At 34.8% G+C, this 15,545-nt stretch overlaps 1 protein-coding gene across 1 annotated transcript in view; it reads right to left on the bottom strand.

Moving 5' to 3' along the window:
- The window catches only part of atms (RNA polymerase II-associated factor 1-like protein antimeros), a 249,647-nt gene that overhangs the window by 167,540 nt on the left and 66,562 nt on the right, over window positions 1-15,545 (bottom strand). Inside the window, exon 5 of the mRNA XM_090398808.1 lies at window positions 2,886-2,987. Coding sequence (XP_090254934.1) covers window positions 2,886-2,987 — 102 coding nt within the window. The remainder of the gene's footprint in view (window positions 1-2,885; window positions 2,988-15,545) is intronic.

Raw genomic sequence — 15,545 nt, 5'->3', positions numbered from 1 at the left:
TTTCTTTTCATCTGCCTCTATTCTTTAGAACAGTCTTCCTTAATATTTATCCAAAATCTACAATTTTTAGCTGTACATACATACATACATAGCTCATGGCAAAAACACGATGTTAAAAAAGAGAAAATGATGTCATTATATACATAACAGGGTTGAAGAGTTTCAAATATCTTAAGTTAAAAACTTTAAAGGAAAACATAATCTAATCCAAGGAATTAAAAAATTAAAACAAAATTCTTATTATGTTATAATAAAGAAGTATATATAAAAATAAATTCAGATCTAAATTTGTAATCCAGGTCACAGCTTCAGGAGCCACTTGTAAAAAGCCATTCCAGTCATTCTGATGTGCACGTAACGTGCATTCTTTTACAATATGTTGCATAGTCTGTTGTGGCGCATCGCAGTCACATATTGGAGATGATTGTTTGTTCCATTTGTAGAGAGTATCTCCACACAGGCCATGGTTTGTCTGAATCCAATTTAGTATTGTCCAGATTTTGCAAGGTAGATCCAATCCTGTTATGATTTGATCACCTTTAAAAATGTTATGCAAATGTTCATTTGTATTTTCCTTCCATATTTCCTCCCATTTTGATAGAGGATTAAAGTTATTTATGACTAGTTGTTCTGCTACACGTAGTGATGGGTGGCGAGATTTCAATCTATTGATGTTAAGAGTTGGGAGGTCCTGATGAATAGGTAGGTTTGGATTACCAGAAATTTTTTGAAATTCATGAACAACTAAGGAATTCAATCTGCATAATTCTGTAGGAATAATGCCTGCTAAAAGAGGTAACCAATAATTTGGAATAGATCTAAAGACCTGTAATTAGCCTTAAGGTATTATTCAATTGAGAATCGATAATCCTTGTGTGAGGGCTATTTAGCCACACAGGAGCACAGTATTCAGCACTTGAGAATACCAGAGCAAGGGCTGTTGTCCGAAGGGTAGAGGCACTTAGGGTTCAACAGAGTATCCATGACAGACTATGTAACATATTATAAAAGAATGCACCTTATGTGCTTATCAGACTCTGTGGCATCCAAGTAGTGCCACAGAGTTTTTGTAGGATATTATTACATGTCCTTAGTTTATATGCCAATTTTGAGAGATGTTGCCTGAAAGTGAGAGAACAGTCAAGTGTGACTCCCAAGTGCTTAGGAAATTTATTATATGGAAATATAGTGTTGTTCAATTCAATTTTTAGTTCCACATTTGCAAGGTTATTATTTAGATGAAAACAAGATATGTTTTGCTCCGATTTAAACAAAATCTCCATCTTTTAAAATATTCATCCAGTATAGTTAAGTCAGCTTTTAGAATTTCTTCTATATGATTTATGCATTTATGTTGTATAGTTATTGCTATATCATCAGCATAACAGAATTTCCTTGATGTAGTGACGGGAAAATCAGATATATACAAATTGAATAATAAGGGAGATAAAACAGATCCCTGTGGCAATCCATTATTCAACTTCCTCTCGCTACTAGTTTTATTATCTATGGCCACTATAAATCGTCTATCTCTTAGAATATTGTTAATGATATGGATTATTTTTTTACATGGGATGATTTTATATACTTTATATAGAAGGCCTTGTCTCCAGATAGTGTCAAAAGCTGCTGATAAATCAATAAATGCTGCAGATTAAAACATTTTTGAAAACCAGCTTCTATATGAGTTACTAAAGAGAGAACCTGGTTACAACGCGCCCACAATTTGGTATGAAGCCAGCTTCTTCCACTGGGACATATTTAAAAATTGTAGAGTTTATTCTATTATAAATAAGTCTTTCAAAGAGTTTATAACAACAGCTAAGGAGAGTGATAGGTCAGTAACTTTCCATGGTTATGGTTAGGCTTACCAGGATTTAAAATTGAAAATATTTTTGCTTTTTTAAAGGTAGAGGGAAGTTTACCGGTTGTAATGTCAGTATTGAACTTAGATTTTTTTAGCTGTAAGACAACAGGTTTCCTCTTTTTCCTCAATCACTTAGCTACAAAAAAAGGCAATGATGTACTATAAATTTTGCAACTTGTAATGTGCATGGGATTGTTAAAAATAATTTATCTACAAGTGTTACAGTCATTCAATATTTCTTTCTTATAATCTGCATTGTTGAAAGATTATTAGCATATTTCTTCTGTATGAGGGTAGAATTATGATGTTTTTATGTTTAAGATTCCAGAGCTTTTTTTTTTAATATTATGTTCAACAATGCTGCACTGTAGAAAGAAGGACTGCAGAAGTTGGATGTGACTCTCATTAGATTTGCATTCATGTAAGATGTGAACCATTAAATTAACCTTGATCATTGTGCTAACTTCAAAAATGCCATGAATAAGAACACACACACACAAAAAAAAAAAAAAAAAAAAAAAAAAATGTAGGCCTAAATGAGCAGCATGTTAATCTATTAGAGGTTGATAAAAGTCGTCTTAGACTTAGTTGAACCCACAGACTGCCCTACTCTGCCAACCATACCACAAGTTATCACTACAAGGTTCATCACATTTAGGTAATGAACTTTGAGTAACCTTAAGGGAAAGAAGTGAATGTGAATTACTTTATATGCCATTTTGATAAATTCCATTCTAAAAAAAACCGCGTTCCTTTAGAACGGGACTGCAGAAAAATAATTTCAAGTCCTTCATTTAAATAAACTTATATGAAGATAACCACATCTGAGAAAGAATAGCAGTCATCCCAAAGTTTCTATTACTATAGTGGAATTGGACTGCATTCCAAAACTCACATAACTACACAGCATATAATCAGCAATTCACTACAAACTAATAATCACTAAGTTCTGATACAGTAACAAATCATTATACGATATAATAATTACAATCCTTATAAATACTATTCATTCACTTACTTTGTCTCCGTTTTTTCACTACTGTGACCATATCTGCTGAACTCAGTAGATATATACTCTGTTTTCTTCAACCAGGGAACAGTTTTGTTATGATGGCGGGACCTTTTTAAAAAGATTAATTCTCTAAACTAGGGTATATATTCAATTAAAAGTAATTCATAAGCATTCATAATGCACTAAAAATAATTCTACAGAAAAGTAATTCAGTGAAAATAACTGTGTAGTATGATAGCAATATGACTTCTCAATTTTTTTTCCTACCTTAGGAATCTACTCCTTTGATATCTGAATGGATATTATGAATTCCTGTTAATGATGACTGGCTGAGTACTAGCATGTCATCATTAATTTTTTACTGACACAACAGCAAAAAACATTTTCCAATTAAAGGATTAAATACTTTCTGCTCTGATGTCAGTTGTGCCTTCTTGTGTCTCACACTAAGTAAGTCTACTAGACAATTTCTGCCCTTTGCTTCACTTCTCAGATTCAGATGGCATCATCATCATAACACCATCCTAAGACAATATGAACTCCTAGTTATTTTTCTCTTCTAAATCATGTACAAATGATGAAGCAAATCACCATCTATTTTAACTATAACCACTGCATCCCCCCCTCTGGATTTGTGCTAGAAACAGTTCACAAAAACCTTGAACTGATGAGATGTATCTTCTTAGCTGCGCTCCTAGCTTGTGCTCAAGTACTAATACCTCTTTCATACTGTCTCTACAATCTTCACACTAATCTACTTATATTTAAGGGGCCCACTTAACAAACTGCCATCATGCTAATCATGATGATCAAGTTGAATGAGCAGATAGCACATCCACTCTACAATCAACAGGATGTGAATTCCACAGACAGCATTGGTGTTTTTGAGTGTAGGGAATAGACCACTTCAAGCCTCCAATAAGCAGTTCCCTGCCTAGTGGAGGCCTGAAGTGGTCTTGAAAAAAATGCTACATTTGATCTCTAGAGCAAAGTTTCTGGATTATCTAACCCACTCAAGATACTAATGTACTGTAGGGAGGAGTGGGGTAGTCTTTTGTGGGTAGGAGCAACATAAAAAAAATTCAAGTACATTCCAAAAACAAATTTCAAACATTGTGTCAAATGAAGAAGAGAAATTTTGAATAGCATTCCATTTTGCATTTTTTTTTATTCCAAATGAATTTTAAATAATTGCAAATGGTATATTGAAGATTGAATCCAAAACAAATTGCAAAACAAATCTAAAAATTATTCACAGGAGAAGTGCTATATACTCATTACAACATAATCTAATTAAGATTCTATATCAGAGACCATGTCTGACTCTCTTCACATAATTTACAAATCAATTTAGCAGTATTAGACATGTCACTTGTTTCGACTAGCCTGTTACTTTTGCTGTGGTTGTTATTGCTTTAAATACAGCAATTTCTTAATTATCTGGTCTGCTCTGGACTTGTACAGGCCAGCCAAATAATTGACTGGTTGAGAATAATGCTAATTCAAAACCAAGGAGGCTTATCTTCTAGTTATCAAGTTAGGCGAAGTCCTTATTTTCTATTAGTCCTTATATGAGACTTAGAAAGATCGTATTGCATTCCAAGGTTTAAAACTGACTTGTTCAGAGAACTTATAGCACAAAGGCAAGCTCTTCATTCCTGCAACCAAATTTCACAGTAATTGAGTACTGTGCACATTTTTCTCCTCACATTATTTAATTAACATTCTACAAAGTCAGAAAAGTATGAATAATATATTTATTAAAATTATCATAACATATATAATGATTTTTTTCTCTCTCTCACTATAATCTGCCTGGGTTGGAATACATTCAGTCCATATACAAGCTGTTGTTGTTGCTCCATTATGTCTGTTAATTGCATGTGTTTTTCTGGCAGTTTGGCAGGACGAACAACCCTGCCACCTACACATAAAAGGGACTAATTCACCATTACACATGCTAAAATAAATTTTTCTGGTGGGCAGTAAGCTACATATTCCTTACCTTCTCCTCTCTTGAATAATGGTGTATTATAGCTTTCAATGCTTTATAGTGCCCAAATCAAATAACAGTCCAAAAGAGTAAAGTAGGTACCATACAGTGGATGTTGTAGGGCTTCAAAAGATAATGTCTGGAATTTCCACAATGAGGTTTCAGGTACAAGTACATGTACAACTGTTAACATGAAATTAGACAGCAGAAAAAATTTAAACAAAATTGTGGACACTTACTTAGTCTCATATTTCTTTTTTCAAAATATGGATTAATACAATAGGAATTATATACAGAGTGGAGGATACGATTAAGAAACCATCTCTGAGAGATGTATGAAAGTGTGGCAAAAAGCATATTTTTTTATAAAGAGTATCAGGTGAGTGCAAACATTGCCAGAACAAGTGAATGCTAAGAATATGAACAAGTTTTAAGTTCAATGCAAGATATAGAAATGGTTGAGCCAGATCTCCAATGACAAGGTCTGTTGACTGCATGGAGATTTGTTATTATTAATAATAACAAATGTAAAGGTGGAATCTATGGAATTCTTAAGTTTGATAAGGAATGAAATTCACAGTGTTTCAAGTTCCAGTGAGTTACATTGAATCAGTTCAAAGGTGTTCAGGTGCTCGAGGATTATCATCACATCCTGTGATGTATATGCCATTGTCGGTGTCATATGAGACAGCTTGCGATCACATTTAAATTCATTTAAATGTGATCACAGTGAAAAATGAGAGGAGCAGGTAAACAGTGAAAGAAGCACATGCATGTTACATGATGTAATGATATAATCCTTGTGATATAACACCTGCGTGTCTTGCAGAGTGTCAATTTACCTGTAAATTGAATGCAAAGTTACAACACAATTCTGACTTCTGAAAAAGAAAAGTTTCTCAAAGTTTTCTTATACAAACTTCACAGTTTGTATAAATCACTAATTAAGCGGTATGCAGTGAAGAGAGACAACTCAACAAGTGCCGCCATCTCGTGGTCCCTAACACAATATATTTAATGTCTGAAAATAGTGTGGGTTCTACGGTCGATTTTCTTGAGTTTACAGGACAAAAAACCCGCTTACCCGTGCCAGAGATCAACTAACTCAGGAACTGGTGGAAAAAGGCTTAAGAAAAATTTCCTCTAGTCACTGACTAGATTCGAAACCAAGAAGTCTTCCTTCGTGCAGTCAAGCAATGTGGTGTGCAAATGCCACATTGTAATTTAAGTTATTTGGTGCATTCAATTATATTAAAATCAGAAGTTTTCAATTTATTTTCAGTTCTTACCTCCCGTTTTAGTGGTTTATAAAAAAAAATAATAACAGATTAAGAAATTCATAAAGTAAGTCTCCATGAGTAGAAAGAAGGAAAAAGAACTGTTTAGTTTTGAAATCTGGTAATCTTCAAATCTTTTAGTTTTGAAAGTTAGCAGGTTTCCTAACAGATTAACTGGCAATTTCGAACTTAGAAATTTTGTGAATAGGTAGCTTCATAGTTATTATTAACAAACTAAGATGATCCCAACACCTTATCCACCGAAATTACTGAAGTAATTCTTGTTGGAATCCCTATCCAAGCCTTGAATTTCCACCAAATGTGCCAAGGAAGTCCAAACAGTGAATTCAGCATATCACAAGTTCTTTTTTTTTTTTAGTACCAGCTTCATTCACAGTCTACACTGACACAACAGCAAAAAACATTTTCCAATTAAAGGATTAAATACTTTCTGCTCTGATGTCAGTTGTGCCTTCTTGTGTCTCACACTAAGTAAGTCTACTAGACAATTTCTGCCCTTTGCTTCACTTCTCAGATTCAGATTGCATCATCATCATAACACCAACCTAAGACAATATGAACTCCTAGTTATTTTTCTCTTCTAAATCATGTACAAATGATGAAGCAAATCACCATCTATTTTAACTATAACCACTGCATCCCCCCCTCTGGATTTGTGCTAGAAACAGTTCACAAAAACCTTGAACTGATGAGATGTATCTTCTTAGCTGTGCTCCAAGTTTGTGCTCAAGGACTAATACCTCTTTCATACCGTCTCTACAATCGTCACACTAATCTACCTATATTTAAGGGACCCACTTAAACTGCCATGCTATAGTCTACCTTCCTCACTCTGTAACTAGATTGCCAACTTTCTCACAGGTTGCTCGCTACATATCATGGTGGACGGTTTATTCTCCTCAGATTTCCCCACAATACAGGAGTACTCTATGGTTCTGTTTCTTTCACTCACTCTCCTCCTCTTCTATATAAATGACCTGCTCTCACAAACTTCCAATCCTATCCATAGCTTTGTCAATGACAGTACACTCCACTCCTTATTTTCATTCAACAAACCTTGTAGTGCTCAAGTATTAGAATCCTTTCGATCACTTGATAGAAGTATAGTCTTACAACATTCCAAGCTTTATAATCTTTCATAACTAATGTCTTGTTAAACTAGATGTTTTAAAGGAAAATGTGTGTGTCAACATATTTTTAAAACAGCTGATGCATGTAAACAAAAATAGAAATATACTGAAATTAAATAAATGTTATTTTTCTGTATGTATATCAGCAATTATAAAAATATAACATTTTTTTGTCTCAATGTTTCAATGGAGTAAGAACTATCTTGTGAACTTCAGTACTACCAAAACAAGTCTCACTTCACAAAAGAAAGATCTCACTCCACTTTCCCTTATATCTCAGAATATTCAGATATCCAGGCATTTCTCTTCTTGTGGTGATTTACACTCCTCTAGCATTTCCCGCCACAAGAACACTATATCCATAAACTTCTCATCCTCCAAAAAAATTTGGTTCTCCTTTTTCTAACTAAAGATACCATGTCTCACTTATACAGCTGCTAGCATATATAATTTGCAAATCTAGTGACCCCGGAATACCGTTCTCACTTTTGAATACATCAAAGACTTCCCTAAAAATTCTTGATGTTGTCCATAAGAGGACAATCCAGTTAACTGATGATTCCCTCACCAGCTCACTCCAACCAATTTCTCACAACTGTTCTGTTTCTATGTTTTTTTTTTTTCAGGCATTTCCAGATACAATAGTATACCCAAGTGCCTACAACCATACCTCCATTTTCATGTGGGCAATATTCATGTACAGTTCAATTACCTCCAGCATCTGGAAGAGACCTCCTTACATAGTACTCCATAAAACTATTCAAGAAAATGATTCATAAAGTAAGTCTCCATGAGTAGAAGGAAGAAGACGTTCCTTCTACTCGTGGAAAAATCAGAAACTGTTTTAAACTGGAACACCTATCATGCATAAAAAAAGTTGATGTCCAATGAATTTAAATGGCTCAATTTGTAGTAAAACTACTACCTCTATTAAAGCATTAGATTCACATGTAAGAAAGATTATGACTGCCTTTTTTAGATGCCTGAAAGAGATGATTTACCTCCTAATATAATCATAGGTTTACTTTCACAAGATATTACATACTATGGTTTTTGTTCAGGCATTTCCAGATACAATAGTATACCCAAGTGCCTACCACAATGCCAACTAAAAATGACTATTTTCAACTGCTCCTCCACAATATATCGTCAAAATGAACTATTTTTTATAAATAACAATCTGATAAACCATAGATATAATCCCTGGTAAGTCAACATATTATTAGGCATTATAACTGCTAACAAGTATTTTGTAAGGATCAAAACATGTGAATTCTACGTATTTTAGAGCCCAGAATTTAAAAATGAAACTTCTTTTTTATTCTCCCAGAATACCAAGGTCCTGTGTTACAAGTAAAAAAACAAAACAACAAAAAAAAACCATGCAGTTAATTAAAATAATCCAGTATGACCACATGAAATTAAATGCCCCCCCACCCTTGCAACTAGTATGCATTATGGCCCTAGATATGCATTATATTCATTAACATGTTAATGAACTGAATATATATATCAGAATAAATTTTAAATAACTGAACAATATTAATAGAATTGCTCTAAAAAAAGTGATATTTGATATCTGGTTTTGCATGTCCATCATAATCTATTTCTTTGAATTTCAGATCTTTTATTAAAGAGGATCAAAGTTGGTTTTAGGATGAGGTCATGATTTTTCATTGAGTTAGACACAGTACCATTTGTTTGAACTTTCAATAAGTATTCAATTAAAAAAAATGGCTGTTAGTTCCCAAGTCACTTCCAATTTCTCAATCTGTAGTAGGATAGAACAGACCTAATTAGTATTTTCTCTTTTTCTTAGCAGCCCTGAAATGTTCTCATGGTGAGAGTGATCATAGGGTCTTGACTTGGGAGGTGGCTAAAGGTGTGGAATTTACAATTAAGACAGGGTACATGTGGAATTATCGGCTGGTAAGTATGACAAGCTTAGGAGTTTGATTGGTTCAGTGCCATGGCATGTAAAACTGCAAGGACTGGATGTTGATAGTGCATGAGAGGCGGTTAAGAAGTGTTTGCAGGAGGCAATGGCTGACGGTATACCTAAAGTCCGAATAATAAATCAAGTAGGGATTAAATGAATGAATAACACCATTAAGCTTGAGCTGCAAAAAAAGAAACAACTGTGGAGGGAATTTAAGGAGAAAGGTGACCGGCAAGCACATGAACGGTATAAAGTGCAGGTCAGAAGGGTAACGAGTGTGGTAAGAAAAGCAAACGCGGATTATGAAAGAACATTAGCCAAGCAGGCTAAAGAGATTGATGAAAAGATAGGAGTTGCCCGGTGTTGTACCACTTTACCCGAGTCCTGAAGATCCTTTCAGGCGCAAACTTTGTTTGCACACACTTGGATAAAGGATTAAACTAAATTTATTATAGTCTGACCAAGTGAAAAATAAACTTTCAACATCTTTCTCTAAATCCATAGTAATTTAATAAAAAGGTGGCACACCATTTGGCAGCTCCTATAGGAGGAAATGGCCTTGCTAATGCTTCTGCCTTGGTATCTCGACTTGGACCTGGCTCCCACTGAAGAGACCTCAATAAAGGTCGAAACTAGTCTGGGTAGTGGCCCTTCCCTTAATGCATAACATTATACATATCTGCAAGGAGATGTGTTTTGCATTATGGGAGATACTGAGATAGGAGTGTTGGTAGCTTGCTCCCCCCAGTCCTGAAGATACTTTCAGGTGTAAACTTTGTTTGCACACACTTGGATAAAGGATTAAATTAAATTTATTACAGGCTAAAGAGAATCCCAAACAATGTTTTCAATATGTTGCAAGTAAAAGAAAAAATGTATATGGCAGAATGATTTTAAAGAATGCCGATGGTAGGGAGGTAACCGAATCAGTTGATATAGTGGAATTACTGAGCGAGCACTTTGCAAGAGTATATCATCCAGGTGGTGACATTGCAGGAATGAATGAACCAATAGCTTATAAGGGAATTGTGGTGAATGAAGTGGAGGTGAATAGTCTATTACAAAACCTCAATGCCAACACATCTGTGGGATTGGATGGTATACCAGCTCGTGTCGTACGTGAAGCGGCTAAAGAATTGTCAGTGCGATTGACCATTTTGTTTAATTTGAGTCTCGGGTCTGGGTTAGTCCCGAGGGGGTGGAAAGAGGGGAAAACAGTTCCACTACATAAAAGAGGTTCCAAGACTGCTGTTGTAAATTACCAACCAATCAGCATATCAGGAATCGTTGTCAAGGTCTTGGAGAAAATAGTCAAGAGGAAAATACAGGATTGGATAGATGAAAATGGAATACTGTATGGGGGACAGCATGGTTTTGTGAAGGGTAGATCATGCCTCAGTAACTTGCTCATGTTTTATAACATAGTGATGGCTGAACTGGATAAGGGTAATTGGTTTAGAGTGATTCTACTGGACCTTGCTAAGGCCTTTGACAGGATACCACATGGAACTCTAATCAGTAAACTGGAGCATATTGGGATGGATATAGCGTTGGTGAGATGGATAGGAGGGTGGTTGATGGAGAGATATCAGAGAGTGGTTTATTCAAGAGTAGAGTCCAAAAGATGGCCTGTGACTAGTGGTGTGCTGCAGGGTTCTGTTCTTGGACCACTACTGTTCAATTTGTTCATTAACGATATAGGAAAGGATCTGAGAGGAAGTGTTCATTTGTTTGCTGATGATGCAAAGTTGGGTAGAGCAATAGTGAGTGCACAGGATGTCAAAATTTTGCAGGATGATTTGGATAGTTTGGAGAACTGGGCTAAGGAGAATGAATATCAATTTAATGTGGCAAAGTGTAAGGTTATGCATTTTGGGATGAAAAGATTAGCAGCAGTATATCACATTGGTGGAACCGTACTTCAGGAGATTGACGAGGCCAGGGATTTGGAAGTGTTGATGGATAGGGAGTTGAAGTTTAGGGGGCACATAGCAAAAGTGGGTAAATCAGCTCATCAAATCACTTGGTTGCTGAAAAATACTTTGACGAGCAGAGACAAACAGGTTATTGTTCCTCTGTATCAAGCCTTGATAAGACCCCATCTTGACTACTGTGCCCAGATTTGGGTACCAGAGTTGCTTCTTGATGGGGAGGAGATGGAGAAGATTCAGAGATGAGTGACAAAGAATAGCAGGTCTATGGACTGAACCTTATGAGTACATGTTGAAGATTTGTGGGTTGCAGAAATTGGTTGATAAGCAGAAAAGGGGCGATATGATTCACATTACTGAAGGGTTTCTATAAGATTAATTCAGAAGATATTTTTGAGAATAGGACTGGTGGTTAGAGAACTAGGGGCAAGAGTTTGGTTAGCAAGGGTGTTAGAGGTAGGTTTTTTACTGGGAGAGTGGTGAATGAGTGGAATAACTTGCTAGAATCTGTTGTGGGTGCCATGACTGTGAATGAGTTCAGACGAGGTATGATAGATACTGTGTGAATGTCAAATAGTTGTTCTTGACATGATGTTAGGGCCTCCCTCGACGAGTCTATTGACTCCTTGGAGTTGCCTGTAATAATAATAAATCTCCTGAATGGTTTGTCTGTCCAACATTTTTTTTATACCACTCCTAAACATGAGAGGACAAAAGATCTATAGCAAATAAATGCCAATGCCACGTGTAGACTGGGTTCAAGAGCAAGATAATCTGTTGATATTCTTCGGGAAATACTTTGTGGAGAAGGCTGAACTGAGTTAGATGGAACTATAGCAGCATACAAGATGACTGGAAATAACAGTCATCTTGTATGCTGTAAATTCAATGAGTCTGCAGTTCAACTGCAAAAAGGATGTTGTTTAGGCAACTGCTTCTCATGTTCCTGTAGGTTTAAGCAAAAATGGAGAGAGGGGATGAATAATGGATGATGCTGAACAGTATGTATAGAAATATCTGTAGAATGGAGACAATGCAGAAACTGCCCATCTATGAGACATCAGCTGAAAAGAGCCTGAGAAAGGGATCAATCAACTGAACCACTCTCTTTTGAAATGTACCAAAAATTTTTAGAGGAGTCTCAGATGAATCATCCCAAATGTGGGAATAATATTGTAATATTGGGCAGATTTGAGATTTGTACAGATTCAAAAACTGGACAGAAGGAAAGTAATGTCATCTTATGTTAAAAAGTATTCCAAATTTTCTTGGAAGATGAAAGGTGCTACAGAAGTGATGTGATTATGTCAGAAAAGACTAGGAGTAAGAGTCAGAGGTGAGATCTGCTCTTGATTGTTAACTTGAGCATTATAAAAATTAAGTGAAGAAGATCTAAGTATGTTTTTATGAGAAAGCAAAAGCTGTGTTTTGAAAGCTTTGAAGGTGACTAGGTTGTTTCCCCTTTGTAGGAATGATCTCAAAGCTTGAGATGTTTGAGTACTGCAAAGTTTATCACCAAAGTATGTCAAGAGGAGAGTGCTATCATCAAAAAACTTAACAAGGCTTGAGGTCAGTGAGAGCAGGTCATTTATATATATAAGAAAGAGTAAGTAAACATAAGAGTCCTGAAGAACACCTGCATTAACAGAAAAATTGGAAGAGAGAACATCTTCCAAAATTACATGTAGTGAACAATCTGAGAGAAAACTAGCAATTCAAGGAAGAATTAGGAAGAATAAAATATTTATGAATATTTATAACTTCTAACCGTTCACTATTTTTATGTTCTGCACATTTAGATGCCCATCCAGATGTAATATATTTTTTTATCTGAACTAATTCAGAAGGTGAGGTGTGTCAGTTATTGAATACACGTGTATTTTGAAACTCGTTGCACTTTTTCTGCATTGTAAAGACATCTTGTATGCTGCTATAGTTCCCATTTAAGATCATAGGCGCACTTTTGAGTAATAATATTAAATAAAATGATAATAAAATTACATAAATCCTATCATCATTATGTAAATCAGCATAAGCTAAATTGCCATCTGCAGCTGCAATACTAGTTCTCCAATATTAGTATTTTATGATACTAAGAAATTCTAAATTATGAAAAAAAATTATATATATATATATAGATGCATGCTCTCTTGTGAACCATTTAAACATAAACTGTAATCAGAAATATTATATCATTAACAAAGACTAGATAGTGTATCCTCTCCCATGGATTGAAATTTACAATGGACATGGGTGTTTAATTGTTTTTAGGTGAGAGATGAATTTCGTCGTCCAATGTGACAGAACTGTTTACTGGAGACCTGAAGGGATTGTGTGGTTTCCATGTTTGGTCTATAGAGCAGGATTTCCAGAACAGGTTAAAATTAAAAAAAAAAGAGTTGATATACAAAATGGGTTGATATACAAACTGGACAGAGTGGTTCAAGCACATAACCCTGTGTAGCACTACTAGTCAGACAATTGCTTGGATCCTGCTTCACTACATACTGCTTTTGGAATTTAGGCTCTATGAGAATTTGTTAATTACACCTCTAGAGATCCTAACTGGTCTATTATTCACTGCATCAGCTAAGGCATCGCTCCTATGCAACAGATTTCTCCTGAATTCTGTCCATTCCTCATGACACTGTTAAGATAAAGTATGAACACTCAGTTTGGCATGACCATTTCACATTCCCATTTTTTTAACATATGCAGAAATCTCATCTAATGTATTTTGCCATTAAGATTTTGCAATATCTCTAATGTTATCCATGTTATGCAATATCTCAGTGATTTCTACTCTTCCACACTGAGTGTCATGCCATATCCAGCTGAATAACAAACCCTAGGAAAATCTTCACTCAAAAGTGGAACTTTTTCTTCTGCAGATTTCACCCTCCTACTATCTTTCTTCCATAATTATTTTCCTTTTATCTCATTCAATCATCTGACATTATTTCTCAAATTGACTTGAATGATAATTCTGAACACGGAATATTGAAATACATACGGCACTGTATGACTGTTCTATTCTGTATGTTTATATTCGTACACTAAGGGCAGCCAAGAAATTCAACTAAAACCTTTTGCTCAAAAGCAAAGTGCTTATGTTGTAAGTAAAGCAGTTTAGGTTTCTACTGTGTCATTAAGTGGATACATTTATTCTTACTCAGATATAGCAGCTCAGATATGTGCTATCTTTTAAGATAGCACATATCTGAGATTGGTTGATGTACAATTCAGATTGTACATGAATTGGTTGATGTACAATTTAAAAAATTTAATGTTTTCAATTTTTTTTTTTAAGTCTTATTAATTTTTCCTAGTTTATTTGTGAATACTGAAACCCAAATTAAGTTTTAAACTGCTAAAAAAAAAACTAATTTAACTTTCATGGTAATCTTTCAGGGCATAGTTTAAGCATTCTTACATAAACCAGTAGATGATAGCTAAATCTCATAACTCAGAATACACTATCGCACTATACAAAGCAAGAGAAACAAGCAATCTGTTCTTTGACTTATGACATGCACTGGAACCAAGCATGTAACAAGAGATTAACAAATGAGTATAAATGAATAAAAATAAATAAATAAATAAATAAATAAATAAATAAATGAGCATCACTAAAAATTCAGTCAAAAGATGTGAAGTATATAGCTACTACTGCTATATACTTCACATCTTAAAGAATTCTCAACTGAAGATCAGTTCATGTTTCTTGGTGATCTGACTTGACATTTGTTTCCTGGTGGTACTAATATACACGTTTATGATATATTGTAGCATATACTTATGAGAGTGCTTTCAATTAATAATCAAAATCAAGCAAAAATAAGCTTCAAAATTCTGATTCATAATATTTTGAAGTCAAATTTTTTGATTTGAAGAAAAATAAGAATTACAAAGTTATATTAAGAATTTTAAGTAGTTTGGCCATAATTTCAACAATTATTATCATCTTCTGGTGTATACCTGCAAAGTGATGTACGGATTACATACATCATTGTAACAGTTTGATTCAAAACTCTCTTCCAAAATGATCTATCATTTATCAGGTCAATGATCACCTTTACATTTCAATCTTCTAAAGCTATATATACCTGGGTGGTCTAAAAAGTTCTTGGCGTCGACTAGAAAAAATTTGTGAGAAAAGACCTGGTTTGCAGAAGAAAATATCATCTTTCATCAGGACAATGCACCTACCCACAAAGGTATTATGGCAATGGGAAAATTAAGGGATCTGCACTATGAATTGTTGGAACATCCCCCCCCCCCTATTCCCCAGATTTGGCTCCCTCTGACTTCTATCTCTTCCCAAAACTAAAACTCTTCCTCGCTGGTCAGCGTTTTTCAGAATCAAGAAGCGATT

The sequence above is a fragment of the Typopeltis vanoorti genome, chromosome 10 (assembly GCF_054136105.1).
Source record: "Typopeltis vanoorti isolate ZY-2024b chromosome 10, IOZ_Tvanoo_1.0, whole genome shotgun sequence".
NCBI classification, from domain to species: domain Eukaryota; kingdom Metazoa; phylum Arthropoda; class Arachnida; order Uropygi; family Thelyphonidae; genus Typopeltis; species Typopeltis vanoorti.
This window is presented reverse-complemented; position numbering and strand designations above follow the sequence as displayed.